A 26,323-nucleotide genomic window follows, 5' to 3' on the forward strand; every position below is an offset into this window, starting at 1 on the left:
GTGGGTCATCATTGTTACTTGCCCGTGCATTTCTACCTTAGCATTGACATTTCAGAGGTAGGTGTAAATACCTATTTGGGAAGCTCTTTTCACATTTGGTATGTTGTAAATATGGAAAAATTAAAAAAAAATTAAAGATTTCTTCTCCTCTTAAATGCTCATTAATAAATGCTCTGAATGTTTCTGCTGGGAACAGGTATTGATTTCCATATTCTTGACTGATTTGTCAAAGCTAATTTGTTCATAGTTTTTCTGTTTAACCTTGCTTGAGCATTAATATAGAGCATAGCAGCACCATAGTTTCAGAGCTGTCATCACAGGGTTTAAGCTTTCTATCTTTCTATCTTTCTCTCCTAATGGTTTATCTTAATCTATTCTGAAAAAAAAATCTATTTTATATATTAATATTAATCATCCTGCTTAACTTATAGGAGTTATATTTAAAAGCACTGCATACCATGTGAATTAAAGTCAACAGTTAGAAAACATTTCTAGCAACATATTATAAACATGATCCATTAGAATTCAGAGCTAGTGTATAGAAATAATTTTGTTGTGATTTTTTTCTTTTGCAGATGCATGTTGATCAGTCAATACCCAAGTATTTATTAGTTGTGAATTCTAGTTATATCTAATTATGATGATATTTTTCTTTTTATATCTGTGAATTTTTTCACCAGTGATCTGAAAATAAAGGTTGGAGGCAGGCACATCAGTGCTCATAAGTTTGTCCTGGCAGCCCGTAGTGACAGCTGGAGTCTGGCCAACTTGTCTTCCACTGAGGAACTGGACCTGTCAGGTGAGCCTCTGACCCATCAGGGACACAAAATTGATAGTACAAGAACTCCTGGTAGAAAGTTATGTGTGTCATCTTGAAATATTTGTGGTTTAGTGACAGTAAAGTATTTTTCTATTCAATTGATGGAGACCAAGAACTACTTAAATATTTGGTGAATCTCCTTAGCTTGTCATTTGTGGATTCTTGTGTTTAATTCTTAATAAAAATTTTAAAATTTTTTTTTTTAGAAGCTGTTTGACCTTTATTTTATTCATTTATTTATTTGTGGTGCTGAGAATCAAACCCAGTGCCTCACATATGCTAGGCTGTCCCACTAAGCCACAACTGCAGCCCCCTTTAATAAAAATCTTAAATATTTGAGTATCTAAAATGTTATTAGGATTCATAAAATAGGAATAGCTTTTCAGAAACTCATTTTATATAGTGATAATGACATAAACATAGAAGTATGTGCAGAAAAAACAATTCTGCCTGTATTGTAAGGAGAAAGTCCTTCAGGGTTGGTTAAAATTTTGTAACTTGCAGAATACTTTTTCTCTTCTGAAAATATTTAACTCTGAGTAACAGTTACTATAAAGAATAACAGTATTTTTTTCTTTAAAATCAAAGGATATCATTAGCATTTAGAATTTTTTTTTGGGGGGGGGGGCGCTGGTGATTGAACCAAGGGGCACTTGACCACTAAACCACATGCCTAGCCCTTTTTTATTTTTAACTTTGAGATAGGGTCTCACTGTGTTGCTTAGTGCCTAGATTTTGCTGAGGCTGGCTTTGAACTTACAGTCCTCCTGCCTCAGCCTCCCAAACTCCTGGGTTTATAGGTGTGCCCCATTGCATTCAGCTAGCCTGTAGAATTATAACACCTTTGGGCCAGGTGTAGTGGTACATGCCTATAATTCCAGTGATTCAAAAGGCTGAGACAGAAGGATCAAAGATTCGAGATCAGCCTCATTACCTTAAGGAGGCCCTAAGCAATTTAGTGAGATCCTATCTCAAAAGAAAAAAAATTTTGAACAAAGACTGGGAACTTAGCTCAATGGTAGAGTGCCCCTGGGTTCAAGTCCCAGTCACCCCCGCTCAAAAAAAAAAAAAAAAAAAGATTAGGTTTGGGTAACTATGTGAGGTGTTAGATAGGTTAATTTATTTCAGTATAGTAATCAGTTCATACATAATGTTATACACTTTAAGTACTATTTTAAAAGAATAGTAATGGATACATTGGGCTATTTTATTCTGCTATTAATAATATGAGAATTATAGTATGAGAAGAATATCCAGGCATAAGTCCAAAAGTTAGGACACATTGGGTTGGGGGTGTAGTGTGGTGATAGAATGCTTGCCTATCATGCACGGCATATATAAATAAACATATAATCAACTAACCAAGGACATATTTGTGGAAGTGATAAGTTGTGTGACAATGCTACTGATTTATGTCTTTATTTAGAAAGTTTGCCAATTTATAAGGTTCTATTTCCATGTACCAGGATGATTATAATATTTTCCCTGCCATATGGAGCTCATTCTCTGTTGGGAACAACAGGCAATTAACATTTTAGGCCAGAATTATAAATAGAGTAATACAATTGCTAAACTATGTGGTACTAAAGAGGCTAAATTGAGCTGATAAAGAAAGTATCAGGAGCAGACTGCTGTGACCCCAGCCCACCCACCGGGCGAAAGGAACAGTAGTGGATGGCTTCGACCCTGGCTGGCCCTCCATTCTGTAGGAGCAGAGTGACCCTTGAATCCACACTGCTAGAGAGGAAGATATGTGGACAATATGAAGAAACGGGAGGAAAATGACCCAAACAAACCAAGCTGATCCAATAATAGACTGGATTCCATTGACAGCACAGTAGGTGAAATGTCAGGGAAGTAGTTCAGAATGTAATGATCTGAGAAGCAAAGAATGAATTAAGAGAGCAAATACAGGCAACAGTTGACAGTTCCAACAAAAAGATAAGAGAGGAAATACAGGTAGCAAAAGATTACTTCAAGAAAGAGAGAGAAAACTCGTGGAAAAAAAAATCCTTGAAATAAAGGAAACAATAAACTAAATAAAAATTCAATAGAAAGCATCAACAACAGACTAGATCCCTTGGAAGACAGAACCTAAGGCAATGAGGACAAAATATATAATCTTGAAAATAAAGTTGACCACACAGTGAAGATGGTGAGAAACCATGAACAGAACCTTGAAGAATTATGGGACAACATTAAAAGACCAAATATAAGAATTATCGGCATAGAGGAAGGCACAGAGGAAACCAAAGGAAAGCACAATCTCTTCAATGAAATAATATCAGGACATTTCCCAAACATGAAGAATGAATTGGAAAATCAAATACAAGAGGCTTACAGGCTTACAAATGTACAAAATTATAACAGATCTACACCAAGGTATATTATAGTGAAAATGCCTAGCACAGAATAAGGATAGAATTTTAAAAGTTGCAAGAGAAAAGTTTCAGATTACATATAGGGGGAAACCAGACCATCAGAGCTAGGAGATCCTGGAACAACATATGCCAAGCTCTGAAACAAAATGTATGCCAACCAAGAATCTTATATCCAGCAAAATTAAGCTTCAGATTTGTTGACCAAATAAAAACCTTCCATGATAAGCAAAAATTAAAAGAATTTTACAGCAAGAAAGCCTGCACTACAGAATATTCTCTGCAAAATATTCCATAAGGAGAAAAAAAACCCATGAAAATCAGCAAAGGGAGGAACTACACTAAAGGAAAATTCAAAGGAAAAACCAAGTCAAGTTAAAAACCAAAAATAAACCAAAATGACTGGCAATATGAACCATGTCTCAATAATAACCCTGAATGTTAATGGCTTAAACTCATCAATTAAAAGACGTAGAGTGGCAGATAGGATCAAAAAAAAAAAAAAAAGATCCAACAATATTCTGCCTTTAAGAGACTCATCTTATAGGAAAAGACATCCACAGACTGAAGCAATCGATAATAGTTTAATTCATGAATTTTCAATTAGGGCAGGGTTCAATGGGAATGATTTGTCTCCATCCCAAGAGGATGAGTGATGGAGAATCTACTTTCAAAATGACACTCATTTTTGCTACATATGGATTTCCAGTGGGACTACAAATTGGTGCGACCACTTTGGAAAGCAGTATGAAGATTCCTCAGAAAACCGGGAGTAGAAACACCATTTGACCCAGCTATCCCACTCCTCAGTATATACCCAAAGGACTTAAAACCAGCATACTATAGTGACAGCCATACCAATGTTTATAGCAGCTGAATTCACTATAGCTAAACTGTGGAACCAACCTAGATACCCATCAATAGATGAATGCATAAAGAAACCGTGGTATATATACACAATGGAATATTACTCAGCATTAAAAGAGAGTGAAATTATGGCAGTTACAGGTAAATGCATAGGGTTGAAGAATATTATGCTAAGCGAAGTAAGTGAATCCCCAAAAAACTAAAGGCCAAATATTTTCTCTGATTAATGGATGCTGATCTATGATGGGGGGCAGAGCATGGGAGGAATTGAGGTACTTTGGATTGGGTAAAGGGGAGGGTGGGGAGGAGTTATGAGGGTAGGAAGGATGGTGGAATGAGATGGACATCATTATCCTAGGTAATGTATGATTGCACAAATGGTGTCTGTCTACATCGTGTACAACCAGGGAATTGAAATGTTGCACTGCATTCGTGTACAATAAATTAAAATACATTCTGCTGCCATGTACAACTAAGTAGAACAAATAAAAATAATAATAATTAAAAATTAAAAACGAAGGTATCAGAAGTGGTTAACACCTGGGCAGTGTTGTAAAGGGTAAGTAGGTATTTATCTCATGGATTTAGGGGAACTGATATTTCATGCTTCTTTACTGTGAATTAACTCTGAATCTTTGTGATAATTTCTTGGGTTTACCTTGAGGTCCAGTTGTAAGCACACAAAAGACACAAATATGCATACAGGTGTGCACATGCGAACATGGCTTGGGAAACAGTCCCTACTGGAAGGGCACCAGTCCATGTGAGTGTAATCCCAGAATATAGTTTTTTTAAAGTGTACTCTTTTTTAGCCTCATACCTCTGACTTCATTTAGAACTGATTATAAATAACTTTTTTTTTTTTTAATACCACAGATTGAACTCAGGGCACTTAACCACTAAGCCACTTTTTAATATTATAAAGCCCCCAGCCCTTTTTTATATTTTATTTAGAGGCAGGGTCTTGTCACGCTGCTTAGGGCCTCACTAAGTTGCTAAGCCTGGCTTTGAACTTGTGATTGTCTTTCCTTAGCCTCCTGAACTGCTGGGATTACAGGCATGTGCCACTGTGCCTTCCATGAGTAAGTTTTAAAATCCATTAGATCATGGGGTATTCTTTGTATAATATATGATAGGTTCTTTTTTTTTTTTGGTAGTTGGGATGGAACCCAGGGATGCACTATCACTGAGTCATATCCCCACTCATTTTTATTTTTTATTGAAATAGGGTTTTGTTATGTTGCTAGGCTGATTTCAAATTTGTGATCCTCCTGCCTCAGGCATCTGAATTGCTAGGATTACAGGTGTGTGCCATGCACCTGTCTTATGATAGGGTCTTGAGTATTTGAACACAGTTTACAAAGTCTATAAGAGAGAAAAATATATGGAAAATAATGATCCTAATTGTTTTGAGGATCAAGAAATTGGTGCTCTTCTACATTGCCAGTGACATTATAAATCTATTGAACAGTTTTAGAAAGTAATTGGGCAGCAGAACTATGAAATATTCTTACTTTTTAATTTTAACCTCATCTGACTTCTATGATACTGTCATAGGTAATTCAGATAGCTTAGATGTTAATCTTAATTCTATTTGTGGTTGTGAAATATTGACTGCAACTAAAATTAATAAGTGGAAATACAAAATGACTCTTCTGGAACAAATATAATTACATAAGAACACAGAAAATTGCATTAAGATATAAAAAGCCTTACTTAAACATTGGATTTAAAATTTTATTTATGCTGAATTTTTTATTTTTAAATTGTGCTACTTGGGATTGAACCTACAGATGCTTTTTCACTGGGCTACATCTTTACCCCTTTTTATATATTTTGAGACAAGGTCTCACCAAGTTGCTGTGACTGTCCTGGAACTTGGAATCCTCTTTCCTCAGCCTTCAGAGTCACTGGGATGATAGACCTACACAACTATGACTAGCTGTATTGAACTTTTTTAGTGCTTAACATTTAAAATTACCTTTAACTCAGTGTTTTCTGGTCACAAGGTTTCTTCACAGTGAATCAGGTTTTCTAGAGTGTAGGAAAGGAGAATGTTAATACCATTAAATGTTCTTGGAGGGCTGGGGATGTAGCTTAGTTGTAGAGTACTTGCCTAGCATGTTCAAAGCCCTGGGTTCTATCCCCAGCACTACAAAAACCAAACCAAAAACGAAAAGTCCCTCCTCCTGTTGTAAATAATAAACATGTATTGATCCTGTTATCAGGTTTGCTTTCAGGAGTGATCTACTTCAAAACCAATGAATGGGTTTTAGGCAACTACAATGATAACTAATAGAATCTATAGCATCTTTACTTTCTTTATAAAATTTATCTTTCAAGTGTGTCATGGGGGATGGTTCTGTTTGTTTTTCCCAGCAATCCTTCTGGGGATATGTATGAATGCTTAAATCTTGGGTTGCAGCAACTAAAACTGCTTGGAAGCCTGTGTTATATGATACCTAAAAGCACCAACATGGCATTGCTGCCCAACATTTTGAAGGAGATTGAAAACAGGCTCATGTAAACAAGTATATAAATAGCATAAAAGCTATATTTTAAGTTGAGCTTTTCCACACTAACAGACTTGATAAAATCATTTTATGGATTTATTGGTGTTCAGCCTCTTTGAAATTACTCCAATATAACAAAAGTTGTGGCATGTTTTTTTTCAAAGTGCTAGCAATACAACAGTGAATAAAATTAAATTCTTACTTGTTTGAGGCTTATATTCTTAGAAAAATGAATTTCTTAAGCTTAATATTTTTTTTAAAAAATATTTTTAGTTGTAGATGGACATAATGCCTTTATTTTGTTTATTTAGGTTTATGTGGGATTAGGGATTGAACTCAGGGCTTCACACATGCCTGGCAAGTGCTCTACCACTGAACTACAACCCCAGTCCCCTCAGCATTTTTCTTTTGAAGTTTTTGTCTTATTGAGATTTCTTTTTTTTTTAAACATTTTTATTTATTTATTTATTTATTTATTTTCAGTTTTCAGCGAACACAACATCTTTGTATGTGGTGCTGAGAATCGAACCCGGGCCGCACGCATGCCAGGCGAGCGCGCTACCACTTGAAAGGGGGAAAAAAATCTTCAAAATCAATTTTAATTCTTTTTCTTTTCTTTTTTTCTTTTCCTTTTTTTTTTTTTTTTTTTTTTTTACCAGTACTAGGGATTGAACCCACAGGTGCTGTACCACTAAGCTATATCCCCAGCCCTTTTTAATTTTTTAAAATTTATTTGAGACAGGTTTTTATTAATTCTGTTAATGATTATTATAAGAATTTTAGTACAGCTAGGTGTACTAAAATTACATACTGTAATCCTAGCAGCTTGGGAAACTGAGTGAGATAAGAGGATCACAGGTTGGAAGCCAAACTTGGCAACTTAGCGAGACCCTGTCTTGAAACAAAAATAAAAAGGACTGGAATGGGAATGTGGCTTTCAGTTGGGATGGGGATGTAGCTCTGTGTGAGTCCCCTAGGTTCAATCCCTAGTACCACAGGGAGGGAAAAAAAAAAAAAAGAATTGGTAAAACACAACAGATATCATATACTAAGTTTTTTTTTTTTTTTTTTTTTTTTTGGTACCAGCCACATCCCCAGCTCTGTTTGTATTTTATTTAGAGACAGGGTCTCACTGATTTGCTTAGTGCCTCGCCATTGCCAGGGTGGGCTTTGAATTTGTGATCCTCTTGCCTCAGCCTCCGGAGCTGCTGGGATTTCAGGCGGGAGCCACCATGCCTGGCCCATTTATTGATTCTTGATTTTACTTCTTGCTCTTTAGTAGTCTTGTTCAAGAAGTCAGGTCCTAAGCTGACATGATGAAGATTTGACCTACTTCTAGTCTTTGATCCAATTTGAGTTGACTTTTGTGCAGGGTGAGAGGAGAGGTTTAATTTCATTGTGCTGCATTTGGATTTCCAGTTTTCCCAGCACCATTTATTGAATAGGCTATCTTTTTTTTCCAGTTTATGTTTTAAATTTGCTTTTTATCAAGTGTCAATATATAAGTTTGTGAGGTGATAGATGTTAATTAGCTTGCTTTAACCATTTTGCAAAGCATACATATATACACACATATATACATACATATCTATATGTACACACACATCATATTAGGTCTGGGGATGTAACTCAGTGGTAAAGTGCATGATCGACTAGGATGCCTGAGGCTCTGGATTGGGACCTCAGTATTGGAAAAACAAAACAAAACAAAATAATCATGTTGTATAATATAAATATATGTAGTTTTATTTGTCAACTATAGCTTAATAAAAATAAAAAATTATATATTTAAAATATATATATAAATTTATAAAGATACTGTTCCTGGAGCAAGGATATGCTTTTAGACCAAGAGAATATGACAAATCTTGATGCCCAGAGGAGAGTACTATATTTATGTTTTTCTGAGTTAAAGCAGTTATTTTGCTTCAGGCACAATGATTATTTATAGTCCCCTCCAGCATTTTATCACTAGCAGCTAACATGAGAGGTTCCAGTGCATTAGAATGGCTGTTTTGAAGCTAGGGTTTCTTGCATGCTTTCTCAAGCAAAGATCTTATGATTCCTGGCATAAGAACTTAGGGTATGAGTTATTCAGCTCTCCTGGAATGTGTTCTGGGTCCTGTCAAGCCTTTCTAAAGAATAGAAAGCATCTTTCTTTCCTCTTTTTCATTCTGGTTAGCAGAGCTATTCACTGAAACACTATCTCAGGAGGTTGCATTATACATGGAATGAGTTTAGGTTCCCAAACTCTGTTCTGAGGCACCCCAAGGTACTGCAGCAAACTCAGGAGGATTTGTGTGCTATTTCAACTTTTCAATAGATACAGCAATACTTGACATCTGTTGAATATTATGTGACTACTAGCTCAAGAATTTCAATTTCAGCATTAAATTTTGCTGCTGCTATGTTCCTTTTGATGACATCTATGAAAGTTTTAAAATATGCTTATATGCCTAGCGTGGTGATGCATTCCTGTTCCCAGTGACTTGGGAGGCTGAGGCAAGTTTGAGGCCAGCCTCAGCAATTTAGAGAGGCCCTAAGCAATCTGTTGAGACCCTATCTCAAAGTAAAAAAAAAAAAAAAACTGGGTGTGTAGCTCAGTGGTGAAGTGCCCCTGGCTATTGAAGGCCCTGATAATAAATAAATAATATGCTCACAAATTCTTTGATAGTCCTCCCTTCAAAAGTAGATTCTAATGCCCCTCTTAAAGATAGGCTGACCCACTTCTCATGAATAGAATGTGATAAAAGTGAGAACATGTTACCTCAGAGATAGGTTTGGAAACAGCATTGTGGCTTTCTCCTCGCTCTTTCCTTTGGATTGTTCTCTTTAAGGGAAGTTAGCTCTCACATCATGTGGACACTCAAACAGCCTATGGCCTCCTGCCAACAACTCAGCCCCAGCCTAGGGATTCATTCTCTCAGAGCTCAAAAAAATTTATTTGTTCTCATATCCCTTTACTCAATCCTAAATGTTGATTTCATGTTTTTCTCTCCAGTCTTTGATTTTTCTAAATTTGTCTGTGTTGGTTTATTCAAATTTGGTTTGGACTTCTTAATTGTTCTTTTTGATTTATGTTTAGCCAATTCAATAATTTATTTTTACCTATATTAAATATTTCTCTGGAATTCTTTCAACTTTTATTTTTCTTTTTAAATCATGTAACTAATTTATCTTTTCCTCTTTTCTTCTTTGGTACTGAGGTTTGAACCCAGTGGGTGCTCTATCACTGAATATCCCCAGTCCTTTATATTTTTTATTTTGAGACAGGGTTTCACTAAGTTGCTGACCCTGGCCTCGAACTTGGAATACTCCTGCTTCAGCCTCCTGAGTCATTGGTATTACAGGCATGCATCATTGCACCAGGCTTATCTCATATTCTAAAAAGTTTAGGATACTTTTTCATTGTGTGAATCTGATTGCACCTCAAATATTTTATTTATTTTTTTTAAATTTATTTTTTAGTTGTAGTTGGACACAATACCTTTATTTTATTTATTTATTTTTATGTGGTGCTGAGGATCGAACCCAGGGCCTCGCACATACTAGGCAAGTGCTCTATCACTGAGCCACAACCCCAGCCCCACCTCAAATTTATTTTAATAGGTACTCTTGCCCTTATGATTAATTTTCTATATAGTTGTTATAATAGTAGTGAAATTATAAATAGCATTTACTGAGTAGTGGCTGAGAGCTTTACATTTATTGACTGATTTATCTTTAAAACAACACTCAAAGATAGTATTGTTCTTTATTTCCATTTTAAATAAGAGACTATGAAGCATAGCAGTATTAACTAGCTAGCCAGGGGTCATTCACCTAGTAAATATAGAACTGGCATTTGAACTCAGGCAGTTGTAGAATCTACATCATTAACTTTTGGTTCCTTTTTATTTCACCTTTTAAGATACAATGGAAGTCCAATAAACTGCCCAAATTAAAATGTACAGTTTGATTTGTTTGGGCTTATGGATATATCTGTGAAACTATCATCACAATTAAGATAAACATTTTTCTGGGAAGGGTGGCACTCTCCTGTAATCCCAGCTACTGAGGAGGCTGAGGCAGAAGGATTTTAAGTTTGAAGCCAGCCTGGGTAATTTAACAAGACCCTCAGCAACTTAACAAGATGCTGTCTCAAAATAAAAAGGACTAGGGTAAAGTGCCCCTGGGTTCAATCCCCTGTACCAAAATAATAAGTAAATAAGGTTTGGAATTTAGTTTAGTGTACTTGCCTAGAACAATCCCCATTACTGCAAAATAATAAACAAACATTTCCTTCTCTCCAAAAAAATTTTTTGTGTCTCTTTGTAATCTCTCTTTTTCCATTTTCATCCCCATGTAACCACTGATCTGCTTTCAGTTGTTATAGATGTTTGCATTTTATGGACTCATATAAATGGAAGCATAAAGCATATGGTCATTTCTATGTGACTTCTTAGGTGCCATTTGTAGCCTGACCCCCCCACCCCCACCCACACACTTTATGGTTTTGTTTTAAGACAGTGTTAAATTGCTTAGGGTCTTGCTAAATTGGTGAGGATGGCCTTGAATTTGAGATCCTCCTCAGCCTCTCCTAGCTGGGATTATAGGCAGGGGCCCACGCCTGGCTTCCTTCTTAGTTTCTTAAAGTGGAACCTTATATAACTTATTCTAGATCTTCTGATATAAGCATTCAAAGCTCTTAAGTCCCGTGAATCCTATGAATTTATCATTTAGTTCAGGTTCTTTTCTTTTTCTTTTTGGTACCAGGGATTGAACTCGGGGGCATTCAACCACTGAGCCACATTCCAAGCCTTATTTTGTATTTTATTTTGAGGCAGGGTTTCACGGAGTTGCTTAGCGCCTCACCATTGCTGAGGCCGGCTTTGAATTAGAGATCCTCCTGCCTCAGCCTCCCATGCTGCTGGGATTACAGCCGTGTGCCACTGTGCCTGGTTCACATTATTTTCTAATTTTGCTTGTGATTTCTTCTTTGGCGCATGAACTGTTTAGAAGCATGTTGCTTATTTTCCTTATATCTGAGTTATTTCTAGATAATTAATTCTTACTAATTTCTAATTTGATTCTATTACAGAAAGAAAATACACTTTATATGATTTTGACACCTTAAAATTTATTGGGAACTTGTTTTATGGCTCAGCCTATGATCTGTCTTGATGAATCTGCTGTAAGCACTTGAAAAGAAAATGTATTCTGCAGTGGTTGGATGTAGTATGCTATAAAAAATGTCAGTTACATCAAGTTGGCTGATTGTTCAGTATTTTTGTGAATTTCTTTTTTGCCTAATTCTATCAATTCCTTAAAGGTTCTCATAACATCTGTTGTACTTTAGGAATAGACGTTTTGTGTGTGTGTGTGTGTGTGTTGAATCTCTAGATTCAGACAGAATGATCTGTGTGATCATCTATGGGTAGCTATGTAGATATCCTTTCATATGTTTTCACATGTTGTTGCTGGGGATTGAATCCCTATGTTTCACACATGGTAGGTAAGTACTGTGCCACTGAGGTACACCCCCAGCCCTTTTCTAAAAAAAATTTATAATGAGATAGGATCTTGCCCAGTTGCTCAGAGTAGCCTTGAACTTATGATCCTCCTGCTCAGCCTTCCAAGTAGCTGGGATCACAGGAGTGTACCACCACACCTGGCTTAGGTTCATTAATAATAGTTAATGTGTTTTGTTTTGTTGTTGTTGTTTTAACTAATTAAGGCTACTGTTTCATTTTTTTGTTTAAACTGTTCATCCCCTCTTTTTTTTCTCCTGTGTTCTGTTCATGCCTTCTTTTGGGTAATTTAAATAGTATTATATTTTAATTTATTTACTTTTTTTTTTCTTTGGTACTGGGGATTGAACCCAAAGACCTATACACGACCTTGAGATACACTCCAACCGGTGTATCTGGAGTATTTAAAAAAATTATCTTGGGATATAGCTGAAGCTCAGTTGGTAGAGTGCTTGCCTCGCATGCACAAGGCCCTAAGTTCAATCCCTAGCACCACAAATAAATAATTTAAAAATTTTTAATTTTTTGAGGAACTGCCATATTGTTTTCCGTAGTGACTGGACTATTTTACATCCCTACCAGTAGTACCCAGGGTTCTAATTTCTCCATATCCTTATCAATGCTTGCTACTTTTTGTGTTTTTGATAATGGCCATCCTAATGGGTATGAGATGATTAAGATTTCTTATTTATGGTTACTTTTCATCTATTTGAATATGATATGTCTGAATATTATTTTCTTTCTGGAGTTCACTGATCTTGATTCTATTGTTATAGTTTTCACTAAATTAGGAAAGTTCTTGACTATCGTTTTTTCAAATATTCTTTTCTCTAATCTTTGTCTCTCCTTCTGAGACTGTAATTACACATATACTAAACCTTTTGTCTCACAGGTCTCCTTAATTTTTTTTTCTCATCAGATTGGTTAATTCTGTTAATCTGCAAATTAATTGACTTTTTCTGTTGTCATTTTCATTCTTCTTTTGAGCTTATTGGGTGAATTTTTATTAAAAATATTGTATTTTTCAGTTCTATAAGTTGTGCTTGTTCTTTTTTTTTAATCATCTCTTTGCTGAAAAATGCCTATCCTTTCATTTTAACTTTGCTTTTCTTCAACTCTTGAAGCATAGTTATATTTGGGTGCTCTTAAGTCTGAGATAAATTCAACAACTGAGTCATTTCAGGTCTGGCATCTGTTGATTTGGCTTTCTCCCTCCCTTGGACACTACTGAGCTATATCCCTAGTCCTTTTAATTTATTTAGTTTTTTATTTTGCCATAGGGTCTGGCTAAATTGCCCAGTCTGACCTTGAACTTGCCATCTCCTGCCTCAGCCTCTGAGTCCTTGGTGTTATAGGTGTGAACCACTGTGCCCAGCTTTGTCGATTGTATTTAATGTAAGAAATGGACACATTTTCCTGGTTATTCCTATGTCATAATTTTGGATTTTATCTTATCTTGGATCTCATGATATGTTCTGTTATGCTTTGTGGACTCTGGGTCCTGTATAAACTTCTGAAAAATGTTGAATCTCTAGATTCAGACAGAAAGAGCTGTGTGATCATCTATGGGTAGCTATATAGATATCTTTTTTTTTCTTTCTTTCTTTCTTTTTTTTTTAATGCTAGGAATGTATCCAGGGATTCTTTACCATTGAGCTGCGTCCCCAACCCTTTTTATTTTGACACAGTCTTACTAAGTTGCTTAGAGCCTTGCTAAACTGCTGAGGCTAACCTCAAACTTGTGATCCTCCCTTGCCTCTGCGTCCTGAGTAGTTGGGATTACAGGCACACACCACCAAGCCCAGTTTCCTTTAATTTTTAAAGCTAGATGGGATTGGATTGTTCATGCATGAGTAGCTCAGAGATGAGCCCCAAACCAGTGCAAGTTCATACACAAAATTAGAAGATCTCCTTTCCTGGCTATCTTTACTTTGGAATTTTCCTTGTTATTTAGTTTTGAGGGGCTCCTTTTCCTGGGCTCAGTTGGCCAGAAAGACCGTTTTTTATTGGCATTTTAGCCATTCCTATGGTAACTGTGGTAGTTCTGCTCCTTTACTGGGGTCCATCTTCAGGGCAGAGCCAAAAGAGTCAAAAAAGAATTGGGAAACTCATCCAGTGTGGTTGCTCTTAAATTTTGCTTTTCTTCATAATTACCTTGCTTTTCTTTACTTTTCCAAATCCTCGGGTACTTATTTTTCTGTAGTTTTTAGCCATAATCAGTTATAATGGGATAGGTTGTTACCCTATCATAACAGAACTGAAATTCTTGTCCTTGTTAGTATTTCTTTTTGACCTTGGGATTATTTACAAGTATGATTTAGTGTTTAATTTTATTCCAAGAGGTTATATATAAGGGTATATCTTTCATTGGACCAAAATGTGTTTATTGATTAAAGGTACAGTCTGCCAAGAATTTTTAATTTTATTAATCAAAAATTTTTATGTAGAGAAGGAAAATAGTTAGAAACTCAGAATTTAATTAAACTGGAGGTTTTAAAAAAAAAAGAATAGGGGGCTGGGGTTGTGGCTCAGCGGTAGAGCGCTCGCCTTGCACCCAACGAGGCCCTGGGTTCGATCCTTAGCACCACATAAAAATAAATAAGTGAAATAAAGGTATTGTGTCCAACTATTAAAAAAAAAGAATAAACCAAATTCATTTGAAGAAGATTCAAAACATGTTTCTCAGCTTTTGATGGATTAGAGGACTTAAAAAACAGAATTAATTAATTCAGGACTCTATATTTAATGGCTAATTGCATACCGATAAGCTTATTCCCTTCATTTTAAGATGTCTTATAAAATATTCATTTAAAATCAAATTCAAAACAAAAACAAAACCTTTGGCCTCATAGAAAATCTCAAGTTCTCCAAAGTATGTCTACATCATTCTGGACTACAGTGAAACAGAAGTTTGGCTGTTACTTTTCTTCTTTCAAGTCACAGAATTTTCAGGTTTGTGTGCTGGGGTCTATTGAGGGAGTGATTGCCTCTAGCAGTAGATATTCCATGCATGGCATGGTGGCAAACTAGTTTCTCTTAAGTCTGATGTCTTTAAAGAGAACTCCTAGTCTACCTGGGAGGCTGAGGCAGGAGGATTGCAAGTTCAAGGCCAGCCTGGGCAAGATCCTATCTCAAAATAAACAAAAGGGGCTGGAGATGTAGTTCAGTGGTAGAGTGACCCTGGGTTTGGTTCCCCAGTACAAAAAGGAAAAAAGAAGAAGAGAACTCCTGGTATATAGTGTCATCTAACTTTTATGGCTATTTCCTAAACTAGCTGTTCCTGTAAGTAGGCTGGAAACCGATAGACTGTTCAGTTTGCCTAAAAGAATACAGTTGGAAGTACACACCCGCCTTGTGGCCCATCTTTATACTATTGGCTGCTTAGCATGAATCTCAGAATGAATTTATTCTCCATATATTTTGGAGATTAAAGGAAGAGACCAAAATGAGAAAGCTTAGAAATAACTTGAACCTCATTTTGCTTGAAATATTAAAGCATCCCAGGAAATTGCTGTTTAAGGTGGTTTAAAAAAGATATTTTTAATTATTATTTAAGTTTGGTTTGTTGTACAAATAAATCTTACTGGTTTTGGCATTTAAAAGAAATCAACCAAATTTTCATACAATTAAAGAGAGATTACTACAAGAAAGATGTTGGGGGGCAGTTCTGCCACCAGACCAGCGTGAGCTTCATAAAAGAAGGTTTGATGCATAAGAAATTGCTAGTGAGTTTTAATTAAAGAGACAGACTCTCGTTTACCTTTAAACCCCAACTCCTAGAAGGCTTCTCCTAGCACCCGCCTCCAGCCACCTAATGCGGTGGCGGCGAGGTTTACAGAAGAGGCAAGAGAGAGAGAGAGAGGGAGAGAGGGAGGGAGGGGGAGAGGGAGGGGGGAGGGGGAGGGGGGCGCGAGAGCGAGCGAGCACACGCCAGGGAGTGAGCTTTTATTGGGGAACAAAAAATTCAAGGGAAAATCTCATCCAGTGAAGGTTAAGGGGGGCAGCATCCCAAGGTCAGGGCCAGCGATTGGGTCTTCAGGTCAGTGGCCAGGCACGCCTCTGCATGGACAAGCCCTCTTATCTGGGACAGAGTTGTGGGATGGCTTTAACACCGCTGTGTCCAAGCGCCTCTCACCCAGCCAGGGAGGTAACTCAAATCACGTTTGAGGATGGCCTCCCACAGGCAGTGGTAGTGATAATTCTGTTATCAGATAAGAATAAGCTGTCTTTCCAAAATAAGGCTATATGAGAGGAATAGTTTGTGTTTTCACATTTGGAGCAACTCTGGACAGTTGCATGATCCACCTTTTTTTTTCCTTTTTTATTAAGATGATATAAGTATTAAATCTAGTTTACAGTGTGGTGGTGTACAACTGTAATTCTAGCTTGTCAGGAGACTGAGGCAGGAGGATTATAAATTCAAGGCCCGCCTGAGCAAGTTAACAAGACCCTGTCTCAACATAAAATAAAAGGAGTGGAGATGTAGTGCAAGGCCCTGGGTTCAATCCCCAGCACCATAAAAAAAAAAAAAAAAAAAAAAAAATCACAAAGAAATCCCTAAAGCTTAGTTGAAGTACCTGTTCTTAAGTAAATTTTTAAAATGAATCTAACTTTCTGTTTAATTTTAAAATGTTTCCCCTTCAAACATTTTTAAAATGCTGTTACCATATTACCAAAGAAGAGAAAAAAGAATCAAACTTTAACATAATGACTGGTATTTCACTTTTTCTCCCCACTATTCATTTTTTTTTTCTTGTAATGCGTGATCATTTCAGGTGATGGTAAATTTTACCTGATTCACATAAATCAGAGGTCTTCAATTTCCATTCGACATTACTCTCTTTAGATCTTTCCTCACCACTATATGTAATCAGAGCTAATGAACTATTGCCTAATTATTAATAAAATGTTATTGGCTCTTATTATACTTCTTATAAATAATTAAGAGTTTTTCTTTCTTTAGTTTTTTTTTTTCCTCCCCTTCAGTACTGGGGATTGAACCCAGGGCCTTGAGCATGTTAGGCTGTACCACTGAGTTATACCCGTAACCCTTTTTTTTTTTTCTACGTTTGAGACAGGGTCTTGTCAAACTGCTCAAGCTGGGCTCTACTTGCAGTCCTTCTGTTGAAATTTCCAAGGAACTGGGATGACAGAGATGCTCTATTTTACTGGCACATTTGTTAAACTTTCGTGAAGGTCAGGATAACATAGAGGACTTAGTCACAAATGCTTGTCCCATCTTCAGATTTTGAGGTCTGGTGTAGGCCTGAGATTTGGACTTTATAACAAGTTCCTCCTCTATGATGCTGATTCTGGCAGCCCAGGACTACACTTTGAGAACCACTGATAAAGACCATGATTTCAAATGGTCCTTTTTTTTTTTTTTTTCCCCTTGGTACTAGGGATTGAACTCAGGGGTGCTAAGTCAAATCTCTAGCCCTTTTAAATTTTAAATTTTTATTTTGAGACAAGGTCTTACTAAGTTGCTTAGGGCCTAAGTTGCTGAACTTTCAATCCTCCTGCCTCATCCTTAAGAGTCGATGGGATTACAGGTGTACTATAGCACACCCAGCTTCAAGTGGTCCTTTAAACATCATTCTCATCATTAGTCTTATTTTGACTAATCAAAAGTTGCTTTTAGTTGAAATAATAGTTTAGATATTTTATGCCACAATTTGTCTCAAGCAGTTCTTCCAAATTGGTGTATAGTTTTTATTTTAACTTTAAAAAAATTTTACAAGTAATGTTCAAGAGTAAAGATAAAATTAGTTATTAATTATGCCTGGTTTAATATTTTAATATGTATTCTTCTATCTTTTTTTTTAGTTGTCAGTGACATTGATTTATTGATATGTGGTGTTGAGAATAGAATCAAACCCAGTGCCTCACACATGCTAGGCAAGTGCTCTGCCACTGAGCCACAACCCCAGCCCATATCCTTCTATCTTTAGATAGACAAAACTGCATGTGTATATAGTATGTGTAGTTATATAACACATAAACACATGGGTACATATATATATGAACCATGAATACGTGCAACAAAAATGAAATATTGTTTTATAATATATTTTAGCCTATTTTACCTGCTAAAGTAAATAACTTTTCATATTGTAGATATAGATTTTTAATTGCTGCAGATTTTTTCCACTGCATATAATTTATTCTTTATTTAATCAGTTCTCTCTTGTTGTACTTTTAAGATTTTTGTTCCAGGTTTTTTGTAATTAAAAGCAACACCATGCTGAGTTTCTTAGTATTATATTTTGCCATATTTGCCCAGTTGTGTTATTAGGATTATAATGTGTGTATAATTGCTGTGGGAAAGTTTGTTTATTTCTTAAATCTGCTGGTCTTGAGAAAAGGTACTTTAAATTTGCATGTGGTTATTTATAATGTTTATTAGGAATTTTTGTTTATCTTTCTGATTACCTGTTGATATCCATTTTTCATTGAGTGCCTGTCTTTCCATTTTTATTTGTAAAATCATTTTATTAGAATGGTAACTTTTGCCTTATGTTTCAGATATTGTCCCTAGGTGATTTGATCTGTTATTTTTGTGGTTTCATTTACCTAATCATAATCCTATGTAAAACTTTCATTTTCCTGGAGTCGGATGTTGCCCAGACTGCTTTGTTGCCATTTATTTATTTATTTTTTGGGGGGAGTGGGTACCAGGGATTGAACTCAGGGACACTGGACTACTGAGCTGCATCCCCAACTCTATTTTGTATTTCATTTAGGGACAGGCTCTCACGGAGTTGGTTAGCGCTTCACCATTACTGAGGCTGGCTTTGAAATTGTGATCCTCCTGTCTCAGCCTCCCAAGCCTCTGGGATTACAGTGTGCACCACCATGCCTCGTGCTTTGTTGCCATTTTTAATGACTCAGTATTGCTTTGAGTTGGGTGTCCCATAATTTTTTTTTTTTAATATTAAATTAAAGGTGTTCCTCAAGAAGGCCTAAGTGTGTCATTCAGTGCTTTTTCAGTTTTTCTACTTTCTTTCTTTAACCAGATGCTAATCCTGAGGTGACAATGACAATGCTTCGCTGGATCTACACAGATGAGCTGGAGTTCAGAGAGGATGATGTGTTCCTGACTGAATTGATGAAACTAGCAAATCGGTTTCAGCTACAGCTCCTTAGGGAGAGGCAAGTCACAGCAGATATATTCAAGCACCTCAGATGGTGATGACTGAGCTTTAATTATTCCAAGCTCTGGGAAAACAGCTTCTCCTGCTAATGTAAATAACTTTTGCAAGGTGTTCTTTTAATGGTGTTGGTGGGGAGAGAATCTGGTATCTCCCTTGTTTTGTATTATTTTGCAAGCTTACTTTTTGCCAAAACTTTTAGGTATTCTTTTTTTTTCCCTGTGGTCTGTTAGCTGAGATTACATAATTATGTAAACAGATACTTTGAGTATGAAATATTATTGTACAGTATTCAAATTCTCAACTTTCCATCCCATTCTATTTTCTTTGACATTTTATTCTACCTTCTGATACATCTAGTGAGATGAATATACTTTTACTTGACCATATACTTTTTACTTTTGGAAGCATACCAATGCCTAAATTAATACAAGAGAGTGTGGTTCAGTAAGTTTTATAGCCAGTGTTTCTAAATTTAAGTTATTTGCCTTTTACGTCCCAAGGAGATAGCAGGCTATATTCTTATATCTTATCTCTTGCTCTCCCAAGTTGGCATTTTTAGAACAACAAAAAATAAATGCTCCCTAAATGATGTCAGGAGAATGCCCTTGAACATCAGTTGGAGATGTGGCCCTTGCAATATGTTTTTATAACACTCAGTGATCTTTTATATTCTCTTGGGTACATGAAGAAATGGCTTTTCTCCTGGGTGGTGATGGACTGGGTTCAGCCATCAAGAGATGCTCCACCTGTTGCTGTGTTGCTCTCACATAAGAGAACCAAGAGAGACTTTGCTGCTTAGAGCTGCTTGCTCTGTTTTCACTATGGAGCTGATGTTCCCCCTGGGATTGCCCCCCTATGCTTCTTGCAAATCAGTAAACAGCTTACTTCTAACTCTTCTGATTGATATTGGCTTGAATGTATTTTAATATCTGAATCCAATAAAACAACAACAAAAACAGGTCCAAGATCAATAGGATTAGGTTATAAGCAAAGTAGTATTGGCTTAATAGCAAAGCTAATTTTATTGTTAAAGCCTTGCAATTAACTTTTGTTTGTTTTTGAACCATCTGAGAGTAAAGTGAGACTTATTTTAATTAGATTGAGTGTGATTTATATTATTATTATTTTTTCAGATTTCCTGAGCTTTCTCTCATTGACCATGTCAGACTTGCTTACAAATTAAATTGCTTTAATAAAAATGCCCTTGGGGTGGTTTAGAGAATTGTAATCTGTGTAATAGATTCTTTAATTAAAATGTTTGTTGTTTATTGACTGATTAGGTTTCATAACTAGCAACATTACCAGATGCTCAGATTTGTAATGTTGGATGTGGGTATTAAATTATTCTATCATGGCTTTCTTTAAGAGCTGGGATGGAAGAGATCAGGAGTGGATTCATATATTGGCTCTTTAAAGGGTCACAGAGTGCCCACTACTGTCAGCGGGAGAAATAACACGTTTGAGATAAGTAAGTGAAAGGGTTCAGACAAATGTGTGCAGTTCAATATGAAGCAGGTGTTGCTCATTTGTAATGTAGGGATCTTGGTGGTTTTACAATACTATCATCAATTTGATGAAAAAGAATTTTTTTTAATTAGCAAGAAAATGCTTTTATTAAAAATAAGAATGTGTATGAAAAAAGTTAATAGTACAGTTTTTCTTCACGTAAAAGCACACTACATGTTCAGTGTATGGTATTTGGAAAATACAGACTCATACAAAGAAAAAACAGTCCTCTCTAATTCCAACACTGTTCACCTTTTGTTGTTTTACTTTCAACAGTTCTTTTGTTTCTCACATACATACAAGACTGATTTAAAAAAAGACATGAGTTTGTGTGGTGCTTGATTTGTACTTTAAAAACTAGGTTGATTGTTTTTATGTATCTATATGATTTTTGTTTATAAAATTGAAAGCATTTTTCCTTCAGAAGAAAGCCTATGCTGCTACTTTTAAAAGAGAAGAGAGATAAAGTGAGGTCACATGTTCTTTGGTTGTGTAAATAATGTCAGTTAACTATTTATAGGCTACCCCAATGACAAATAGCATTCTGGGGATCCTAGAATTAGTAAAAATGAGGAATCTGCCAGTTTTAATAAAAGTCTTGTCTTCATGAAACATGTTTGAGTCCTGTCATTTGACAGTAAAAAGGAAGAAAATGGAATTTTCAGATTGTCTACATTTGTACAAATGCTTTGTAAAGTGTTCTGCGGGTGTGAATCTTAACCTCCCTGAGATTATTCTGTGGTAGGCTTCCTGGTGTTAGGATGGCAATCTCCTGAACATCTGTCATTGTAAAAGTAGAAAAAGTTTTCATCTGTCTGTAAAGGGAAATTTTCTGCTTGAATGCCTTGATTTTATAGCTGAGGTCAGAATGACTTTGCTGTGGTATGGTATGAGTTTGGGGAAGCCAGTGGTACAAAAATTGAGGTTTAGAAATATGATGCTGTTGAATGGAACAGTACCATATGGAATTCTTGCTATCATAGTAACCTTTTTAGATAGTGATTTGAATTGGATTTAAAACAAAACAAAAAAACACCTTGGGAGAGGTGCTTATTTACACCAGGTCAATAATGTTAGTTGAAGATAGCACTGAAGCCTAGGTCTTAGTTTGTAAAGTAGGTGCCTGCATATATAGCTAGATGCAGAAATGATTCTAAGACTATATTGTTGCTCTGGACCTAAGGTTTTATTAGAGAGGTGTGAAAGTTGGTTCTTCATTCTTCCCAGGTTCTTCTCACAACCTTTTTCCTTTCTTTTCCCCATCTCTATTCCCATGGTCACGTGGGGTTTTTTGTTTTTTAATTTTAAGGCACAGTCTCACTAAGTCTCAGGCTGTCCTTGAACTTGTGATTCTCTTCCCTCAGCCTACTGAGTAGCTGGGATTATAGGTGTGAGCCATTGCCCCCAGCTTCTTTCTCTACTTCTGTAATCTAAAGCTCACCTATTGAGATTGTAAATTATCTGTTAGCCAGTTATTTATAGTATGAGTATACCTGCTGTGCACCTCAAACTGTACTGAGTAGATCTAGTATTCTTTCATCTTGAAAAACATAAGATTCCGCAAACCTCTGAAGTAGAATATCATCCTTATTTTACAGAGAAGTAAACAAGAACTCAAGTAATTTGGCCCTAAAATTCAGAGAATCTTGCTAAGCCTGGAGGCAGCTACTTAGGAAGCTGAGATAGGAGGACTGCAAGTTTGAGGCCAGCCTGGGCTACTTAGCGAGTTCCTGTCTCAAAAAATAAGAGGGCTGGGAATGTAGTTCAGTGGTAGAGTACCCCTGGGTTTAATCCCCAGTATAAGGGAATTTTTTTTTTTCCAGTGGCTCTCAACCCAGCTCTTTTTTTCCTTATAGTTCATTTTGCTCTCTCCACTACATTCGGCTTTTCTGATGAGAAAAGAGTTTAGGTGGAGGATATGGGCTAGGAGAAGCAGTGGTGTAATTTCAGGGAATACTCCTGCCACTGTACTATACAAGCCTCTGAGTTAGCTCTTGGAGGTAAATCTGATTTGTAGGGTGATGTGTAGACAAGGGAGACGAAGGACCATGCCATGACTTCTTTTCCTCATAGGCCTAGTTCTTAGGGAGACTTGCTCAGGAATTATGGGTAGAGGTAACCCTGGACTTTCCAGTACCATGCCTTCTAGGTTAGGATGTGCTCCATCAGAGGCTTGTTTTCCTCTATATAGCTCTCTCTCTTTCCCGATGAAGTTGATGTTCTCTTATTAGTGATTCCAAAGGAGTCTTGTTACCTGGTTTTATGGGGGACATCCTTTGTGGCCTCTTTTTCTCAACCCTGGTGTTCTACGGCCTGACTCTTTAATTGTATCTATATATTATAGATATTTTGGGAGGGCTTTTAAAATGTAGTTTTATTGAGTTATTATTCATATATCATACAGATTCATCTTTTGGGAGGTCTTTTAAGGAGACTTTATTTTATTGAGGCATAGAGCATCATTTGAAATAATTTTTAAGTCATAATGTCCACATAATGGAGCTTTGATGTTTGGAACTACAGATGTGTCTCATATTATTGTGTCTGATTTAAAAATTATCTGTGTATCTGACCAGCGAGTTTTATGTGATTACTTTTAAGGCATTTCAGGTATTTTTGCTCATTAACAAGTTTATATGCAGTTTATTTTGATTCTGACCAGAACTGAGCAAAATAATATTGTAATGAAATTCTAGTACTTTGGAAATATGGGAGCCTGTCTATAATTTATTTATAATTACATTAAAAAAATTTTTTTTTTTTTTTGGTGACGCTAGGGATTGAACCCAGGACCTTGTGCATGCAAGGGAAGCACTCTACCAACAGAGCTATATCCTCAGCCTGCATTGTTTAACTTTGTACATTAGTGGTGTTACATATAGCCAACCAGTACACAGATTATTGCTTTGATTTGTTCATTTGTGACTGTATTTTTCCTGTTAACACTGTTCATCATTAATGTTCTCTTATAGATGTGAAAAGGGTGTTATGTCCCTGGTGAATGTTAGGAACTGTATTCGCTTCTATCAGACTGCAGAGGAACTGAATGCCAGCACACTGATGAACTACTGTGCAGAGATTATTGCCAGTCATTGGGTGAGTGAGAGATTGAGAGGTATGGACAGTGCGTTCCCACTGCCAGTCAGAATACCCAGGCAAGGAACCTGATTCTGAGAACAGTTGCCTCTGTGGCACCTAGTTTTCTCGTATTACAATATTGAAGGATAAGTAGTTGGATTTGATGATTTTGTGAGACTCTTTTCAGTTTTGAAAGTCTGATAGTTCTGTGATTTCAGACTAGAAGGTAGCTCAAGTTCAGAAACAGACTTGGAAAGTTCACTTGCCTTTGCCCTTATTCTGTGGAAGCAGTGACCAAACTGCAGGAGCAGAATGCCACTGTGGGACCAGCAGGCCCCAAGTTCCACTCCGCAGCACCATTTCAGAGTGTTCCCTTGCTTTCTCCATCAGATGGAGACATTATTAAATGTATTTTAATTTTTCGTTCTTTATTGTTGCATTGTAATTATACATAATAGGAGTCATTTTTACATGCCTTTGTTGTCATTTTGCATTTTTAAAATGCCAGGGCTATGTTTTGTAAACTAGTTTCTGTTCATTGCTTGGTATGCAACAACATGTTGGGAAAAGTCTTAATACTTCAGAAAAGGTGTCTAAAAAAACTGTCTTTTAAGAGGGGGCTGGGGATATAGCTTAGTTGGTAGAGTGCTTGCCTCGAAGGCAATAGTGGAGGCAAGCCACGACTCAATGGGTGAACTGTTTGTGAAAGTTCTGATTGATTCTGTAATTGCCATCTTTGTAGGCTTAGTGAGGTGGGGACTATTCTCATTGGGAGGGCTTCTGCTTGCCTTGGTTCTTGGGGGATATCAGCAGTGTGTGTGTGTGTGTGTGTGTGTGTGTGTGTGTGTGTAAATAAATAAATTGTAAGCATGTACTTTTTTATTTTTTGTGGTGCTGGGGATTGAACCCAGGCCTTGTGCATGTGAGTCAAGTGCTCTACCAACTGAGCTATATCCCCAGCCCCTGGCTTATGCTTTACCACCCTTTTTTTTGAGGGGGAGGTAAAGATTTATTGGAAACATGGGAGTAGCTTGTAAAGTACAAGTAAAAACTGAACAAATTAAGCCTTTGTAAGGATAGGATACAGAAAAATTTGAGAGATGTAGGTCTATTCAGGGTTCTGCTAATGGAATGAATGAGGTCCAACCATTTTCCCATATTACATCACTTTATATGCTTTACCATCTTGAGAGATAGTAGTACTGTGGTAAAGAGTACAGGTGTGAGAAGTGGGCCTATTGATTCCAGATACTGGCTTATTAGTCATTTACTCCCAGTCTAATTGTGCACAAGTTATTTCGCTTCTTTTGTATTACTGGGGATTATACCCAGGGGTGCTTTACCTCTGAGCTACACCTCCAACCTTATTTATTTTTTGAGACAATGTTTTGCTAAGTTATCTAGGCTGGCTTCCAACTTGCGATCCTCCTGCCTTAGCCTCAAAAGTTGCTGGGACTATTGGTGTGTGCCACTATGCCTGGCGTTATTCAGCCTCTTTATGCTTTACTTTTTTTCATCTGTAAAATGCAAATGACAATAGTACTATCTCATGGGGTTTTTGTGAGAATTGAATTAGTTGGGACATGTTAAGCTCTAAAATAGGGCCTGACACACAGACTAAGTGACAGTTGTCATTACTGTTAACTCTTTGTTTTGCTATTCATTGTGTTTTTAATCCCTAGGATGACTTACGAAAGGAGGACTTTAGCAGTATGGGTGCTCAGTTGTTATACAAAATGATCAAATCCAAGACAGAGTACCCATTACACAAAGCTATCAAAGTGGAAAGAGAAGATGTGGTCTTCCTTTATCTGATTGAAATGGATTCACAGGTACTATATCTGCTTTGCCATTTTTTCCTCTTTTCTAAAGCTGTAATGCTCTTGTTTTTCCCTACCGTACTGCTCACTTCCTTCCGGGCCAGCACCACACAATATTTAATACACATTTAATATACATATACATATTAATAGCTTGTTCAAGGAAATTTATTTTTTGTTTTCTTTTTTTTTAATATTTATTTTTTAGCTGAACATAATATCTTTATTTATTTTTATGTGGTGCTGAGGATCGAACCCAGGGCTTCACACATGCTAGGCGAGTGTTCCATCACTGAGCCACAACCCCAGCCCTGTTTTTTTTTTTTGTTTGTTTGTTTGTTTGTTTTCTATCATGCTTAGTATTTCAATCTCAGTCTCCTGAGTAGTTCCAAAGCCACTTTCATATTTTTAGGTAGTTGTTGTAACCATATCTAACTTCCAGGTGCTGAAATCTGTTTTTTTTTTCCCTACTATAACAAATTATCACAAACCTAATATATTAAAACAATGCAAATTTATGATCTTACAATTTTAGAGATGGAAAATCCATTACAGGCATCACCAGACCAAAATCGAGGTATTGGCAGGCTATGTTTCTGTACAGGACTATAGGGGAGAATGCATTTTCTGCTTGTTTGTATTAATGGCAAGATTCTGCTTCTTGTGGTTATAGAACC

The 26,323-nt window shown here is 36.5% G+C and overlaps 1 protein-coding gene across 2 annotated transcripts in view; it reads left to right on the plus strand.

The window, feature by feature from the left end:
* Ankfy1 (ankyrin repeat and FYVE domain containing 1) overlaps positions 1 to 26,323 on the plus strand; it is a 62,300-nt gene that overhangs the window by 26,345 nt on the left and 9,632 nt on the right. For both annotated transcript variants that reach the window (XM_046425099.2, XM_046425100.2), the window contains exons 3-6: positions 681 to 799; positions 19,105 to 19,240; positions 23,721 to 23,844; positions 25,509 to 25,658. In XM_046425099.2, the coding sequence (XP_046281055.1) occupies positions 681 to 799; positions 19,105 to 19,240; positions 23,721 to 23,844; positions 25,509 to 25,658 (529 nt within the window). The remainder of the gene's footprint in view (positions 1 to 680; positions 800 to 19,104; positions 19,241 to 23,720; positions 23,845 to 25,508; positions 25,659 to 26,323) is intronic.

This window comes from Marmota monax, unplaced genomic scaffold (assembly GCF_021218885.2).
Source record: "Marmota monax isolate L192 unplaced genomic scaffold, Marmota_monax_Labrador192_F-V1.1 WCK01_AAM20220418_F8-fsc00218, whole genome shotgun sequence".
Lineage (NCBI taxonomy): Eukaryota > Metazoa > Chordata > Mammalia > Rodentia > Sciuridae > Marmota > Marmota monax.